Raw genomic sequence first — 18,176 nt, 5'->3', positions numbered from 1 at the left:
GTCTCAGTTCTCAATTTTTAACTCTAACTGTCCTATTAGTACAGGCCCAGTTAGATACCCCAATCATAAAGTATTCTACTAAATTCATATTCCATCAAATATACACACACTAGACCAGTTCATCCCACACTCATGGGTGCAGGGTTCTGCATGTAGACCATTACTAGTGATGATGTGGACAACCTGTAGATGGGTAGATCACATGATCTCACATGACATTATCACTCACATGAACAGACTCAAGATTTGAGTACGATCATCACTAGATGCTGAGTTGGTCAAGTGGACCAGCGAACAGAACACACCAATCCAAGCTGACCACTTCCACTGGAACAAGAAGTACATGTTGTGAACTATAGTCAACAGCTCTACCAGATATTGAAGTGACATTTAAAGACCAAATGTGCATTCATTGATAAGTGATTAGTTGTTTCACAGGCAGAAACCAACCCAACTTTTTCATGGAAAAATAAAAATAAATTTTCATAAGTGGGATAACTCTGAGCACAATGCATTTAACTACTGCTTACCTGCAAATATCTTCTTTAAAACATAGCCCAGAAACACGCTATGACTACAAATGAGTTGACCCTTATTTTGTATTCTTTTGTCCTGCTTTCTGTCAATATTTTTATTATATGCCAATCTACCAACCCTATATACTAAAAAAAAATTGCCTGGGTGTCACGTAGCTATGCATTATGGGGTAGATCTGTGACTGCAGTCAAACAACACTATTTTTACATAGACACTCAAAAGTGCCAGGTTTAGGTTCAACCCAGTTTCTGTTCACAAGCAATCATCAGATGATGGTATTCATTGAGTGATAATGTCTTCTAAGCACTTTTCATGCATTCACCCAAAACTGCAACTCACTTTTACTTTGCAGACCTGTTCAACCCAATACTGCTTTGTAGAGTTGAACCCGCTTATGATATTTTATGACTTTGAGGTTCAACCTGGGTTAAGAAGCTCGTATGAATGTGTTAACCCAATGGGTTCAACCTGACCATATGAAAAGCGTGAAAGTCTTGACCCGCTAAAATTTTGCTGTGAACTTGGACTAAGAGCCTTTTTCAATCTTTGACCTGTGACTTAGCAACGATATTTCAGTACACATTGATTGTGGGTTGCCCTTGACCATTAACTTGGCACGAATTTGGTGTCCTTGACCCTTCACTTTGACTGCGGTTACATATCTACCTACAGTGAGTACCTGTGTGTCAGCCCCTTGTAAAACAACTAATCAAGTTGAACATGGCTTGGGAAGTAAGGGTAGTTACAGATATAAACTACCCTAGGAGAGCCATTCCCCCACCCAAATGCAAAAAAAAAAACCTGTCTGGGCACGAGATTATAGTACTTGTGAGCAACTGTACAACATATCGTGTACCACTCACCCTTAACAACAGAGCAGCAAGACTGAACATCATTCCAATAGCATTAACATATTCAGTGGTCACTGCTGGTGGAATAAGTGTCTTGTCCAGCCTCTTAGCTCTCTTTGGATCAGCCGCCATTATACTAAAAATGGCAATAAAGTAACTATGATACTAACTTACAGATGTACGGGTTAACCTCGACAGATACACTGCTTCTACGCAACCTCGCTCTCGACACTGACCCAATCTATTAGAATATCTTACCGATCTATTTAATGCACCACAACAACCAAACACTGGTTACATAGCAACGCACCACTAACCCAGATGGAAACCGGTAGCATGTTTAAAGCCACTTACGCGGTAAGTTTAAATGTGCAAGTAGTGTCTATCGTATTAATTGTGTTTGTGCGCGCTTGCTTTTGCTGCTAGTGGGGAAAAACCCAACGATCAACATAATTGTGGTCACTGAACATCGAGCTGAACATTATCTATGCACTGAGCTATTTGCAACTGTTGGGAAATAGATGTTGGCAATTGCAATCTGTGGCATGTATAAACGAAGTTTTAGCAGCATTAGCTCTGTTAGATACTAAACCAGTGGCGGATCTAGGAATTTATAAAGGGGGTTTCCAGTTTAGAAGGTGGAGATATACACTGACATGAGATACGCAAAAGTTTGCACTACATCGTCTGGTTTGGTAAGGTGAGACCAAAAAAAAAAAAGGTCACAGCCTACTGATAGTACATAAAATACTTTATACACACTACTTCACTAGCTACTGTGACTGTTCTATTAGAGTATCTCGATTGAGGCGCACGCCGCGATAATTAAAACATTTAATTGTTACGCAATCATTTTTCAAAGGGGGTTTCCGTGGAAACCTTGAAACCCCCCTAAATCCGCCACTGTAAACCGAATACTAAACTTTGGTCAAAGCATAGCTTGTTAGACCACATCAAAGCAACAGAGATTTCTAAATGTACCTGCTGATTGTTTAGAGTCTTCTTTCTAGGAATTCCAAATATGCCTGCAACAGTGCATACCTTTGGTATACCCTATTGGATTTCCAGTAAGTACGTAGTAGGCCTCTTAGTTGTATACTAGATGTTCACATATATTATGTACATTATTGCTTGTTGTAACACATGTTATCTCTAGTGGCAGGAAATAATCAGTCAGTTTCGTCATGGGATACCACGGCGACGACATCTGTTACACATGAAGAGATACAATGACTGCTTCTCTGGCATGGAAGCCACAGGCTGGTTACTAAGCAATCTCAAAACTGACATGTTGAAAGAAAACAGTCGTCAGTTAAGCAGACAACAAGCAGTGAAGTTGTTGGACATGTGTGTCAAGTTTGATGTTATTGAAGATGTGAGAAGCGTAGCTAGCACTACAACAGTTTTCCATGATGACAGAAAACACCTTTATCATTTTGTGACTGGGAGACCTACCCTGTTTGGTGATGATGCAAGCTGTGACACAAGCAGTAGCACAAGTAGTGACAAAACAGTGCAGTCAGAGGACCACTCTCTTTGTATAACAAATCGTCACTTCTTGCAATCTCCGGCTGTAGCCGGGAGAAAGAGGAGGCGTGTGCTGGGTGAGATTGACACCAATCAGATGAATGGAAAACCTGTTAACAGTTTACCACAAATTGTTGTTGCTAAGGTTTGGCAGGAACATATAATAGCCAGGTGAGCTGAATGTTGCAGTGGATCAAACCTGTTAGTTAATTGAATATCTGACTCTAATAGAGCAGTCAGCTATGCATTACTTCCTTAACTATGCCCTTGCAAAATATTACAACTTTCATACAAAGTTTCATTCCTCTAATATACATGTTCTCAAAGTGTGCACACAGTCATTACTTAGATGACTCAGTGACACTTAATACAATAAATGCTTGTCCCTACTTGAAATGTTGTTTATGTAACATGCATGTGACTGTGCTCCTACACGAATGTTTAGTGATGCATGAGTTGTAATCTACACGACATGCATGTTACAGTAAGAGTGACATGAGCACAAGATTAATAGTACAGTTGTGTTGCACATCCCACAATGAAACCTTATACTTGTTGGTCAGATTATATATAATGAGGAATAGTTAGTTGGTGAGTCAGTGGCATTATACCATGTATGCTGATGGTCTCGTGCCCATGCTCAAGTTTCTTGGGCCCGGAAGTGCGATTCAGCCACAATATTGGCCGGCCAATCAGAATTGAGGAGTTGCATAATCGTTTTAAAACCATTCCAAAATGGCTAGGAATAAAGTAAAACTCAAAATGGGCATTTAATTAGTGCGATTTCTTCATTTATCATATTAGTAGAGGATAGCGTATCATTTCTGGTGAAACATCGAGTCACGATTCACAAGGTGAGACTGGAAACAACAACTTGACAACAGACGTCTTGAATAATCGAGTAACTTCTAATAAACGGCTTTAAATATTCTGCTTTTTCATCTACTTCCAATACATTCATGCTATTGTACAACTCCTCGATTCTGATTGGCCAGCCAATATTTTAGCTGGATCGCACTTCTGGGCCCAAGAAACTTTAGCATTGTCACCAGACAGTGTTTGCACATTAGGCACGAGACTAGTATGCTGGCTGGCTTTTGACACCAACAAAATTACATGTTGACATGCATGTTACAAGTTACCTGCGTGTTGGAATTTATATCACACAAGTACACAGAAAAATTTGGAATTTTCAACTAGCACACATCAATAAAAAGTACTGAAACAAGCTGGAGTAGTGCATGATATTAAATCACAGTAAAACAATAAGAAGCGTTATATCCCTACTGTGCTCAAGATACCATAATGGAAATGCACAGTAGGGATATAACACTTCTTATTGTTTTACTGTGATTTAATGTTATGCACTACTCCACCTTGTTTCAGTACTTTTTATCAATGTGCTATGGTCCCTACTCTAGTTGAAAAATCCAAATTTTTCTGTGTACTTGTTTGTTAACTTTTTTTGTAAATATTATTATTATGACTGGTGAACCCACGCATACCGCATCTGAAATGGTGCCACACCCCAGCTACATCAATTATCATCTGAAAAGTGAAGTATCCATTATGCTTCATTGTCAGCTATGTTCAACACATTACACAGCGTTTCAGATCTAGAACTATTCGAAAAGCATCTCTGCAATCCATGCATACCAGTGCCGCATGCCCCAGTTATATCAATTATCGTCTGAAAAGTGAAGTACCCATTACACTTTGTTGTCGGCTGTGTTCAACTCGTTACACAGCAGTACAAATCGAGAACTGTTCGAAAAGCACCCCTGCAATCAAAACAACCACTATGAAAAATACAGACGATTTCCGTTACAAAGGGAAGCCATCACATGCTATCGCCATATCGACACTTTTCACTGTCAGCAAAGATGAATGGGACACAAAGGAGGACACTTGGTAAGTCCATGAAGAATGCATGGTACGTACTGCAGTATACAGGTCCCTATTGGGCCAAAGCGACATCAAACAGTGAAAAAATTAGTTACACTTGTCTGAAGGCATCAGTCAGTCAGTCAGTCAGTCAGTCAGGCAGTCAGGCAGTCAGTAGAAAATTCTGTTAAATAAATTATTTTTAAAATTCTGTAGCAACTTGTTGAAAGCGTTTCGGGTCGATCTGAAAGCTTGTTTGGGCTTAGTTTTACCTAACCAATACTGCCTCATCGTCGTCAGGGAAAATTGAGGCTGATTTTTGGGTGATGTTATTTCGTGGGCCATGCCTACTCCTTTGTGGTCCCTACTATACAATACTATCATACTGTATGATGCATTTATATAGCATGTAGGAAAAATGTCCAAAATCCATGCATGTTACATGAAACATGCACTTACAACAGATTGACAACATGAGTGTTTAGGAGGCCATGCAAGTCTTAGGAAATTGTATGTAACATACATGGTACATGCACCACATTTCAAGTAGGGATAGCTTAATAATTAATAACTCTTGTTTCCCTATTTTAACATCATACAATTGTATCCAGGCTTATATTACATGGTAACTGCTAACCATCATAATATTTAACCATGTGATCCACTTACAGATTACTCCAGTTGGTTGACTTACCAATGTTGGACATGTTGAGATCACATGATTTGAGCTCATGTGATCTTGCTGAAATAATGTCTCCTAGTAACAAGAAGCAACATCTCATAATACCTTGTGACCTGCCGCAAAATGTGTTAACAGCTATGAAGTACTTGGAAAACTGTAAGTAAAATGATACTATATATTAGGGATTATGGTTTGTGCTTTTTCTGGCCATAAATATCACCCCAAAACTAGCCTTACAATACCTTCATGGCACCCTGGCAGTACTGCTTAGGTATAACCAAGTGCTTCCAGTACAACCTGAAATGCTTCCAATAGGTTGCTATAAAAAAATTTAGTGGAATTTGCTGCTGACTGATTGACTGCCTGACTGACTGATGCATATGCCTTCAGACAAGTGTGTGCTTGACATTCCTTTAGCCCAACTGGTGCCTTTTAGCATGTACAATACATGTTCATGGACTTACCTGTGTCCTCCTTATTTATCTTTGCTAACAGTGCAATTGATGTTCAACTAATGCCATGTGATGGCTTCCCTACAGTATATTTGTAACGGGAATCATCTGAGTTTTCCATTGTAACTGGATTGTCCTCTTCGTAGTATTCTTTGTTTGTAATGCTAGGTAACTGGCTGAACATAGCTGAAACGAAACGCAATGACCACTTTCTTATTTCAGTAATTGATAATTGGGGATTGCATTCAGGTGAAAACAATACATCTGCCACCGTTCTTCTTCTAGTGCAGTATGCGCAGGTTCACCAGTCATAATACTGTTGCAAAAAGGAGGTCGCCTACACCTGAAGATATATTAGTGGACATTTAATCCCCTGGGTGATGTATACTTGTGAATGTAATGTATAATCTAATCAAAAACAGCCAAGCTGTAAAAAAAGGAGTGCGGCCCTTGAAAAGGCTATGGTGAAAAAAGATGTGAAATCCAAGGTGGCGGACAAGAAATGGCTGTGATGGTAGGTTAATGGTAAAAAATTTAATAACGACAATTCAGGTGAATTTGGTGCCGCTTGGTCAATTGGCACAAAATTCACCTGAATTGTCGTTATTAAAATTTTTACCATTAACCTACCATCACAGCCATTTCTTGGCCGCCACCTTGGATTTCACATCTTTTTTCACCATAGCCTTTTCAAGGGCCGCACACCTTTTTTTACAGCTTGGCTGTTTTTGATTAGATTTCACTTCTTTTTGTATTTGTATACCCCAAAGCCGGCCTATGGCCAGCTTTGGGGCTTTTTAACCTATATATTTTCTTTACCACAGGAAAAAGAAAAAGATGAAGCAGATTTTATAAATACTTTACTGATTTTATCAGTAAATGTACACAATATATACATAATGCATATATCAAGAGTTCATTTTATTATGAACACTTGCATATATTTATTACATGTCAATTAATCCCCACAGGATAATTTGCAGCTGATCTCTCTACTGGGTGACTTGAAATGTAGCTGAACTCTCTACAGGGTGATATGCTTGTACGTAGATGAACTCTTTACTGGATTCTCTCTACAGGGTGACTTGACTCTAGCTGAACTCTCTGCAGGGTTATCTGTTTGTAGTTGAATTCTCTACAGGGTGATTTGTTTGCAGCTGAACTCTCTACAAGGCAACTTCTTCTAGCTGATCTGTCTACAGGGTGACTTGTTTCTAGCTGGTCTCTCTACATGGAGATTTGTTTGTAGCTGAATTCTCTACAGGGTGATTTGTTTGCAGCTGAACTCTCTACATGGTGGTTGCTTTGTAGCTGAACTCTCTAAAAGGTGACTTCTTATAGCTGAACTATCTACAGGGTAATCTTTTCATAGCTGAACTCTCTACAGGATGATTTGTTTGCAGCTGAACTCTCTACATGATGATTTCTTTGTAGCTGAACTCTCTACAGGGTGATTTGTTTGTAGCTGAAATCCCTACAGGTGATTTGTTTGTAGCTGAACTCTCTACAAGGTGATACTTCTAGGTGATCTCTCTACAGGATGACTTGTTTCTAACTGAACTCTCAACAGGGTGATCTGTTCATAGCTGAACTTTCTACTGGGTGATTTGTTTGCAGCTGAACTCTCTACATGGTGGTTTCTTTGTAGCTGAACTCTCTACAAGGTAATTTCTTCTAGCTGAACTCTCTACAGGGTGACTTGTTTCTAGCTGATCTCTCTGTAGGGTGATCTGTTCATAGCTGAACTTTCTACAGGGTGATTTGTTTGCAGCTGAACTCTCTACATGGTAGTTTCTTTGTAGCTGAATTCTCTACAATGTGACTTCTTCTAGCTGAACTCTCTACAAGGTGACTTGTTTTCTAGCTGATCTCTCTACAGGGTGACTTGTTTCTAGCTGAACTCTCTACAGGTGATTTGTTTGTAGCTGAACTCTCTACATGATGGTTTTGTTGTAGCTGAACTCTCTACAAGGTAACTTCTTCTAGCTGATCTTTTTACAGGGCATATTTGTTTGTAGCTGAGTTCTCTACAGGGTGATTTGTTTGCAGCTGAACTCTCTACATGGGAGTTTCATTGTAACTGAACTGTCTACAATGTGACTTCTTCTAGCTGAACTCTCTACAGGGTGACTTGTTTCTAGTTGATCTCTCTACAGGGTGACTTGTTTCTAGCTGAACTCTTTACAGGTGATTTGTTTGCAGCTGAACTCTGGTTTCTTTGTAGCTGAACTTTCTACAAGGTAACTTCTTCTAGCTGATCTTTCTACAGGGTGATTTGTTTGTAGCTGAATTCTCTACAGGGTGATTTATTTGCAGCTGAACTCTCTACAAGGTGACTTCTTCTAGCTGAACTCTCTACAGAGTGATTGATTTTTTTGCAGCTGAACTCTCTACATGGTGGTAGCTTTGTAGCTGAACTCTCTAAAAGGTGACTTATTCTAGCTGAACTCTCTAAAGGGTGATCTTTTCATAGCTGAACTCTCTACAGGATGATTTGTTTGCAGCTGAACTCTCTACATGATGATTTCATTGTAGCTGAACTCTCTACAGGGTGATTTGTTTGTAGCTGAACTCCCTACAAGGTAACTTCTTCTAGCTGATCTATCTACAGGGCGATTTGTTTGTAGTTGAGTTCTCTACAGGGTGTTTGTTTGCAGCTGAACTCTCTACATGGTAGTTTCTTTGTAGCTGAACTCTCTGCAATGTGACTTCTTCTAGCTGAACTCTCTACAGGGTGACTTGTTTCTAGCTGATCTCTCTACAGGGTGACTTGTTTCTAGCTGAACTCTCTACAGGTGATTTGTTTGCAGCTGAACTCTCTACATGGTGGTTTCTTTGTAGCTGAATTCTCTACAAGGTAACTTCTTCTAGCTGATCTTTCTACAGGGTGATTTGTTTGTAGCTGAATTCTCTACAGGGTGATTTATTTGCAGCTGAACTCTCTACAAGGTGACTTCTTCTAGCTGAACTCTCTACAGAGTGACTGATTTTTTTGCAGTTGAACTCTCTACATTGTGGTTTCTTTGTAACTGAACTCTCTACAGTGTGATTTGTTTGTAGCTGAACTCTCTACAGATTGATCTGTTTGTAGCTGAACTCCCTACAAGGTAACTTCTTCTAGATGATCTTTCTACAGGGCGATTTGTTTGTAGCTGAGTTCTCTACAGGGTGATTTGTTTGCAGCTGAACTCTCTACATGGTAGTTTCTTTGTAGCTGAACTCTCTACAGTGCGACTTCTTCTAGCTGAACTCTCTACAGGGTGACTTGTTTCTAGCTGATCTCTCTACAGGGTGACTTGTTTCTAGCTGAACTCTCTACAGGGGATTTGTTTGCAGCTGAACTCTCTACAAGGTAACTTCTTCTACCTGATCTTTCTACAGGGTGATTTGTTTGTAGCTGAATTCTCTACAGGGTGACTTGTTTCTAGCTGATCTCTGTACAGGGTGACTTGTTCCTGCTGAACTCTCTACAGGTGATTTGTTTGCAGCTGAACTCTCTTACATGGTGGTTTCTTTGTAGCTGAACTCTCTACAAGGTTACTTCTTCTAGCTGATCTCTCTATAACATGACTTGCTTCTAACTGAACTCTCTACAGTGTGATCTGTTCATAGCGGAACTTTCTACTGGGTGATTTGTTTGTAGCTGAACACTTTGCATGATTGCTTCTTTGTAACTGAACTCTCTACAAGGTAACTTCTTCTAGCTGATCTCTCTACAGGGCAATTTGTTTGAGCTGAACTCTCTACATGATGGTTTCTTTGTAGCTGAACTCTCTATTAGGTACCTTCTTCTGGCTGATCTGACTACAGGGTGACTTGTTTGTAACTGAATTCCCTACAGAATAATTTGCAATGTAATATAATTGAGTAAATTATAAATGCAGCTGAATGCTTTATTAGGGTGACTGTTCTATTAGAGTATCTCGATCTCGCATTTGCTACACGTAGTTGCCTTTCGAATCATAACTCAGTGGTTTGTAATCCGATTCTTCTCTACTACTGCAAGGACTTTCTATGATGATTATTCCAGCTACATACTGATTTTCAGCTCATTGCTCTAAGCGGTTTGCCTGGTAGACACGAAAACTAATAGTTTTTTATTCATAAAAATCGATTGCGTAATTTTGACACAGGTCGGGTTTTGTGTCATATCTCCGTGGTCTTTATCCCGATTCCTTTCAAACCACAAAAAGGCACTCCTACGATGGTTGCTCCATCTATATATCAATTTTCAACTGATTCCTCAAAGGAGTTTATCCTGTAGGCGTGACAGACCTTCGACCTTATTTTACGCAAATAATCGGTCGTAACTCCGTGAATGTTCATCGGATTCCTACCAAAGTTGGTACGAAGATCCGCCTTAATGAGCCCTTTAAGTGTGCCAAATTTCAGCCCGATCCGAGCACGCATTCGTGTTTTATGGCGGATTTTGCGAAGTGTGCGAAATGAAGAAGAAAAAAACGAAGAAATTAAAACGATATTTTGTTCGCTCGTATCTCGGAAATGGCTGGAGCGATTTTCTTCAAATTTGGTGTGTAGACTCCCCTTACTGGCCGGCACCTCTCTAGCAAATTTGGTTCCAATCGGATAAGGGATCACAGAGCTACATAGGTGTGAAAATTGCGTTTTCTTTCTTCCTGTTAATATACTCACGGGTGGCACGCCGGCTTCTTGGGCCGCACGACACACTACCGTGTGTCTTGATCTGTGCAAGTACACATTCCTTTTGCATGTGTGTATGTATTGTGTGTGCAAAAATTATAATAACAAGATAAATTTAAAGTATTAATTTTGCACTTCAGGTGGCTCTTAAATTTCCTTACCCTTGTATCAGCGTTGAAACCGGGTCGGGTCAACCGGGTCACATTTTCTCCGGGTCTGACCCGGTTTACAAATTATCCGGGTCTGACCTGGATTGGATCACGTGAGACACGAAATTGTTCGTTTGACGACGTGGAAATTCATAAACGCTATCGCGTAGCTCTTTCGTGAGCCACGCCCACTTATCGCGCTACCAACATACGCTCAGCCTGAGGGGTAGCTATTTTTAGTAGGTGATGACCTTTTTTTTTTTTTGGTCTTCAACCTACAGCTAGGCTGAAGTTGCAATATTTACTCAACACGAATCGAACGCTCAAAACGTAGTCTCGTTCGCTCGCTCGAGACTAGCCGAAACATAGCTCTTATCGCACGCCTCGGCTTTAATTAATCCGGGTCAAATCCGGGTCTGACCCGGATTGCTATCCGGGTCAGTGGGTCATCCGGGTCAGCAGTAGTGACCCGGTTTCAACGCTGCCTTGTATTAAACTCTTAACTTCAGGGAAGAATGGTGTACATAATAGTACAACATATGTGATCCTCTATATAGTAGTTAAGTATGTACTAGTAAGCAAAGTAATCATCTTACAGCTATCCTGTATATTCCATATTCCTAATGTACCCTCAGAGTGATCCGAAACACTTCTAACAAGTTTCTACAGAATTGGTTTTTAGGTGACACTGATTTTTTGGTGGAAAAGTGCAAATCTTTATGATTCCCACTATACATTATATAGTATGTACATATTGTATATTTACACATGTGCATTTACCACTACAGTTACACCAAGTTCAATGTGTGATGGATTTGAACAAGTGGTGTGGTCCAAGTTGTCTGATTATTTACTACATTTAAAAGAGCCAATCATTCCACTGAGCTTGTATGAACTACATGTTGCTGTTGGTAACCTGGTTACCAGGGGAATGGCTGGAGGTCTACACTCTGCAGTAGAAGCCACCCAACTCTGCTGTTTATTGTTATCCAAAGTTGCCAGGGCAACGCTTCAAACCTTGTTGAGATTTATGTGGAGTGTCTGTCATAACCAAGAGCTTGAGTTAGATAGTGAGGTGAGCAGTAATGACACTTTCTAAGCAATTTCTTTAGTGTGGAACACAATAGTATAGAGATGCAACAAAATTTCACAGGGCCGTTATCAGATTTCTCAAGGGGGGGTTCTACTTTCACATGTTAGCTGGGTGACTACAACAACAGGGGACCGTAATACAATACAAAAATGGCTATTACAGTATAATTTATATATCCAGCTGCCATCAAGACACTTTAACAATAATTATGATGTTTACCCGTATTGCTATAATGGTACTGCAGACATTTGATCTTCAATCTGTGATTATCAGTCAAATTGATGAATGCTCTATTAGAACAGCTTACCATTCCATAGAAAAATGCAGTCTTGGAGGCACACACAACAAACTATAGTCTAATTTTTAATATCTGTTTACTAGCTATAGCAAGATTTCATACTCAAATCAAAATGATCATTGTTAACAGCTATAGCCAGATAACTGCTTCTCCATGCACACTATTGGATTCATATTCATGGAGAAATGCATTGCAAACTGCAAATCAACCAGAGTATTAAAATGGCTAGGTGCCATTTCTAACTTTCGATGTATATATCTGCATGGTGTGCAAAAGTGATCAAAACTTTATGACAGTATATATGTGCTAAGAAAGAAAACTAGAGATGATGGATAGATAACTATGTTAGCAATGTTAACATTGCAGAACGCTTGCATGAACTATGTGAGTTTTGTAAATAATGTGCAAGTCCTAAGGCTCATGGCCCTGGTGAAGTGTGTTGATTTCATAACTATCTGTAGTTAAGTCTGGCTATAAAAGGCAACAAAACAAGCAAACAAGCAAAAACAAACACTTTGCGTCCAGTAGTGCAGTCAAGTGAGTTGGTAAACCCTTTGCAACCATACAGTGTCTATGTTAAAGTTGTTTAGTTATTCCATCATTGGGTGCATTGACAATAAACAAACTGATCTAGTGTACTATGCATGCAGCGAAAACAAGGAAGGGACATGAGCCCCCACTTTTACTATTCCATGCACAGGGCTTGTTACAAAAGCATGAGATATTCAAATAGAGCTGCTAATCACATATTTTAATTTGTAGCTGTAAGTACATGCATAGACAATTAATTATGTACTGAAACTAAACTATCTCAGAGCTTATGAAACTGAAGTTTTCCCTGACCTCCAGCCCCTCACTCTTTGGCCTTCTCCTCAGTCCTCACACACACACACACACACACACACACACACACACACACACACACACACACACACACACACACACACACACACACACACACACACACACACACATACACACACACACACGCACACACAAACACACACAGACACACTCATCTGGTATATAGAACAAAGATATCGCCATGAGACAGTGATCTTCATTCAAGTTCAGGTGTGTGTGCGCATGCGTGTATGTGCAGGCAGATGCAATCAATCATCAATGCCACAAACTTGCATACACTTTTGCCTCAACAAATCCTGGCAACATCTAAATGTTCAATGGCAATTTTCAATGGCAATTAGAACATATGAAGACACTGTTGCTGCTCCTTGCTGTGCATTTGGATCTGACATCATCACACCTGTGTCTAGCCATGTCTTGAGCTTCTAAAGCATCTACTACATTTCAATCTCTGCTGCTGCTGCACAGGTTCTGTTGTTATCAAAGGGGATTCTATGCACAATTTCCTCCATTGATCTTTGTTTTGTGCTACCACATACCAGTCACCCTCGTCAATATGAAAATATTTCAGATTCTTCCTAACCTTATCTCACTAACAAAGTTTAGGTTCATGTGGCAGATGAGGCTGAGGCGAGGGAACCGCCCAAGCAACACCTGTTTGGGAAGACGATAATTTCTTCAAGTCTGAAGTGTCTGCCCCCACTCTAGCATTGAAGTCCCATAACACAATACATCATCCTCACTCACTGAATGAAAGTACAACACAAATCATCATAACTTATTTTGTTCTTGAGATGAATGGTAGGTGGGAGCATCTCCACTAGGCAAGGACCTCCCCAGAATGCACCATAACAAAGCCATCTACGTCATATATTCCCTGGCCAACCCATTCAGTTTCTTTCACTTACTCCTGTGATATTTGTTAAAATGGTCCAGCTCTTATACTACAAAATTTATCTTGTGATCAACTTGGACTCCTCTTTTCATAGATGCAGTAGTAACAGAACCCTCAGCAAATACATATCCAGCAACCAACTTTAAGTCAGGAATGACATTGGTTGTTAAAACAACCGGCAGCACCTAAATGGCCACCTGTTCTTCAACTCCTGTGCACACTATAGAATCTCAATCTGAAAGTGTTTTTAGATAAACTATCATTTAACTTATTTGTTGTAACCTCCCTGAATATATCAGTTTGCAACCATATTTTCGGTATTCTTGATCATAATCATAATCATGCAAATTAAAGGAACACACTAAGGGCTTTGCAAGACACAGAACACAATACTTTTGTGTGGGTACTGACAAGTCAGAACAAATCACCCCACAAAGAAGCACTGCATACCAGTTATGTTAGCTAGCAAAGCTGTTGCCCATCAGACACCATGGGGAGGTATAACTGCATACGCACACACAGACACACATACACACATACAATGCAAATTTACAGACCTATGATTATTACATGCATGTTTATACAGGTGGTGTCTACTTTGGCTCCAGTGATCCTACGACCAAATAAGGGTAAACCATCAGATAAAACTGATTCACATCAGCCAATCATAAAGACCCTGATCTGGTTTATGATGGATCACCACTCTGAACTATTTGATGTAAGTAAACTAACTAACCTGTTTCCATGAATGCTTAGGTCCTTGTACCAGGATGTGGAGAAGTGTTGCGATTCACAACTGTTGCGATTCACAACTGTTCCTTTGTAGCTATGGAATTCAGACTGCAAATTTTGATATGTGCATTAGGGCTGAAGCGATTGTACTTGAAAGTGTTACTTAGGCTTTGTTGCTAATATTGTGTCAATAATAATGAACATAATGATGGTTGTTATGTAGTACAGGCCCCTACACTTTGTCATACGTAACTGTAGTACAACTATTACCAAGAAAATTATTGGGCAGCTGCCACAAGGAGTAATTCCTGTGCAAATAGTTTACATGTTTGTATCCATGGCAATAAAGCTTTGGAGGGGTAAAGCAGAGCTTTGAAACTTCAAACTGTTTTTGTAGGCCCACTGAACTATGCACATTTTAAAATACTCTATTAGAGCAATCATGCTATGGTATATATTACGTAATTACCTTGACTGTACTATCCTATACTACGTTGATATGTACTACACTGATACTGCCATTGTGGTGAAAGGTATGTATAAAAACATTTTGTCATTACAACTTTGCTATACCGGTATCAAGCATAGCAAATGCATGATACCATCACAAGTTACCAATTTGTTGCCAATCCACAATCCAAGAGAGCTCTGTACGTCTACGTGTAGGGTTAGTTTTTGATTTTTGCCTCTGAAAGTAAAAACATGTCTAATATTCCCATGCAATTCAATCATTATACACCTGTACTTTGCCTGCTAAACTTTGGCACTTTTACACAATCCGTCCTCACCTGCAGGTCCCCTCACAATTATCAGATGAGGTACAACATCATTTGACATCATTACAGTCAACTGATAAGTCATGTGATCCCAGTTTGTGTAGATCACACTGTAAACAGGTCAGTGTACTAACTGAGTTACACATCTTATAAATTATCTGTTTCAGTATGCTATATTTATGGCATGTGTTTATTGTTCATGTTACTACCATAGTCTCCATCTAGAAGGGTAACCTACTGTTTTGCTTGGCAGTTTTTCACTTCCTTATACCCAAAAGCTAGCTATAAACTGACTTTGAGAGTGCTAGATTTCTTCTTATCTTTGACTATATATGTTGATTTTTTGTGACACTCTGATAAGAGAGCACATTATTTTTCCGCTAATAGAAAGCACATAGAATGTTCTATGGTTGATCCATATTTTAACATTTATTAGGTAGAAAATAAGTAAACTGACTAGCTGATAAAGCAGTTCAGTAGTGAAAAGTTTAATTCATAGGTATAAATATCCCTGGTTCAAAAGTTTCTTTTAATTCTCAGTGACTGTTCTATTAGAGTATTTCAACCTGGTGGTGTTACACACAAGGTTAGTTTTCTCCTTGTAATTCTGTAGCTGTCACTGCAATTTCTTTAAACTACAAATATTTTGAATCTCAATATGTTTAAATTGACCGAAAATCATCTTACTGTAGATCCTCTCAGATTTCTCAATGGGATTGAGAAGTCACTTAAAGATGTACATATACATATTATCAAATGCATACAAGCTTACCATGTTGGAAAGTATTTATACACTGTACACTTTAGTTTGATTATTACTATATCATTATTGAAGCATTGAATAGACTAGCCCCACCTACTACAGGTTAGCCAATTAGAGTACACCAGTCAGACGAAGGAGACCTCCCATCTAGCTATAGTCAGTCTACTAGATGAGATCACTGCCAACCAGACACTGTCACACAACAAGAAGAAACAACTGCTAAAGAAGGTAAAGTGAAATAACAAGAGCATCACAATTAAAAACCTCTGTAATAAGGCCAGTGGTCCATACACTTTAAAATGTCTTTATAATAACATCTAAGTGCATGTCTGTTATGAACACAGAGTTTCTCCAACCAGCTATAGGGACCTGCCAGAAGGCATGTAGCAATGAGTCAGAAACGTAACTCCTTAAATACTTTGTTGAATGCAGAAAACTCCCATACCAAGTTGTGATTTCACAAGGTCCAAAAAAACCAGATCACTAGATACACCCCATCATATAACAGGTCATTATGTAGCTTGTTTTTATAAAGCCGTCCAAGAGCCGAAAATGTTCATATATAGTGTAATTGTCAAATCCATATATAAAATGCACCCATTCCAGTCACATTATGTACTGTAAGATGTGATTATTAATATGATTTTGTGTATTTGCACAAGCTGCGTGCAGCAATGGTACGTATGTAGTAAAAATAATCATCTATAATAAGTAGAACTTGTCTTAGTTGCCACCTCTCTAAAAAGGCCAATTCCCCTAGTGAGAATACACTAATCCAACTATATAAAGCAATTGTCAGCCTGAAGGTGACCTTATAGGTTCATATTATAATTATTTCTATGTAACCAATTACAATGACAACTACATGATAAGTCATTTATCTCCCTGTAGTTCCAGCAACAATATCCTGAAGTGTATGCTAGTAAGTTTGCCACATGATATGCTGCCATGGTAACCCGGTCACTTAAACACCAAACACACTTAACTTGAACATTACACAAGTCAAGAAAAAATAATATGTTTATGTTTTTGATGATGTCATATTTCACACATTTGTATTCAAAATAACGTTACTATTATTATTATTCATATAAAGGACAGTCGTCTCCGTCATCTCTCTGGTTGGTAGCAAATATCACCAGGTCTGCTATCCACCATGCAAAGAATAATAGTGATAATAGTGCATTGAAGAAACAACATGAGGCACATTTAACTGTTGGACCATCATCATCACGTCTACATACCATCGCACATGCTCCAACCTGTGAAGGAAAATGTAATAGTGTCGCTTACTAATATTTTATCAAACTACTTGTTTACTTCTTATCAAACCAACATATGTGACCGGATTTTACAAGACTGATCCAAATCGCACATCAGACAAAATCAAACTAACACCACCAGTGGATAGCTACACTATTGTACTACTAGTTTTGACACTCAGTACTACTCAAACTACTCGAGGCTGGTTTAACAGATGTCTTTTCTGGGTGATGTGGACAGCTCGAATGGCGGTTTCTGGCCTTGTGAAGGATCTGGTTTGGCAAGAATCAGTGGTTTACTGGTGGATGGTCTGATATTGTTGGCCAGATGTTTTTTCTGTTGACTTTGCTACATATCAGCCACTAAGAAGCCAGCACAAACCTGTAATCTCGTGTCTGGACTCCAATCATGGTCTGCCTCCATTTGAAGTCTATCTCTTTCCCTCCCCACCATCCCCCACACTCCACCCCTTTTTGTGATACTACTTTGCTTGTCCAACCACTCAGATTTTCGATCTTATTTGGCAGGAAACCCTACAAGTGCTGGAAGTGGCCTGAAAGGTAATAGGTTGATGCATATTTTGTGCAAATTTCATATGCGTGCTTGCTATCCTTGGCAAGTCATGCTGACTTGAATTCTTTAAAGCCGTTTATCTCAAAACTTCTAATGTGCGATTTGGATTGTTTTTCCAAAATCCAGTCACATATACGGCAGCATAACATTAGATCATGCACATGTTTTTTTTGCA

At 39.2% G+C, this 18,176-nt stretch overlaps 3 protein-coding genes across 3 annotated transcripts in view; 1 reads left to right on the top strand and 2 right to left on the bottom strand.

Annotated features, from left to right (window-relative positions):
* Positions 1-71: 71 nt before the first annotated feature.
* Positions 72-1,739, bottom strand: LOC136256657 (protein Asterix-like). Its single transcript, XM_066049636.1, has 4 exons — positions 1,579-1,739; positions 1,401-1,524; positions 230-327; positions 72-183 (listed from the first exon to the last, which is right to left on the bottom strand). The coding sequence occupies exons 2-4, from the start codon at positions 1,518-1,520 to the stop codon at positions 120-122; spliced, it is 282 nt and encodes a 93-aa protein (XP_065905708.1). The 5' UTR covers positions 1,521-1,524; positions 1,579-1,739; the 3' UTR covers positions 72-119.
* LOC136256655 (DEP domain-containing protein 1B-like) lies at positions 1,648-17,260 on the top strand. The gene is made up of 8 exons (XM_066049634.1): positions 1,648-1,745; positions 2,545-3,086; positions 5,471-5,637; positions 11,533-11,819; positions 14,481-14,612; positions 15,421-15,522; positions 16,268-16,393; positions 17,057-17,260. Exons 1-8 carry the CDS (start codon positions 1,710-1,712, stop codon positions 17,102-17,104), a joined length of 1,440 nt encoding a protein of 479 aa, XP_065905706.1. The 5' UTR covers positions 1,648-1,709; the 3' UTR covers positions 17,105-17,260.
* The window catches only part of LOC136256658 (uncharacterized), a 3,275-nt gene continuing 2,266 nt past the window's right edge, over positions 17,168-18,176 (bottom strand). Inside the window, exon 3 of the mRNA XM_066049637.1 lies at positions 17,168-17,427. Coding sequence (XP_065905709.1) covers positions 17,248-17,427 — 180 coding nt within the window. The 3' untranslated portion in view covers positions 17,168-17,247. The remainder of the gene's footprint in view (positions 17,428-18,176) is intronic.

Source organism: Dysidea avara, chromosome 5, assembly GCF_963678975.1.
Source record: "Dysidea avara chromosome 5, odDysAvar1.4, whole genome shotgun sequence".
NCBI classification, from domain to species: domain Eukaryota; kingdom Metazoa; phylum Porifera; class Demospongiae; order Dictyoceratida; family Dysideidae; genus Dysidea; species Dysidea avara.
Note: the sequence above shows the minus strand (reverse complement) of the source record. Positions and strands in the feature narration are given on the sequence as shown.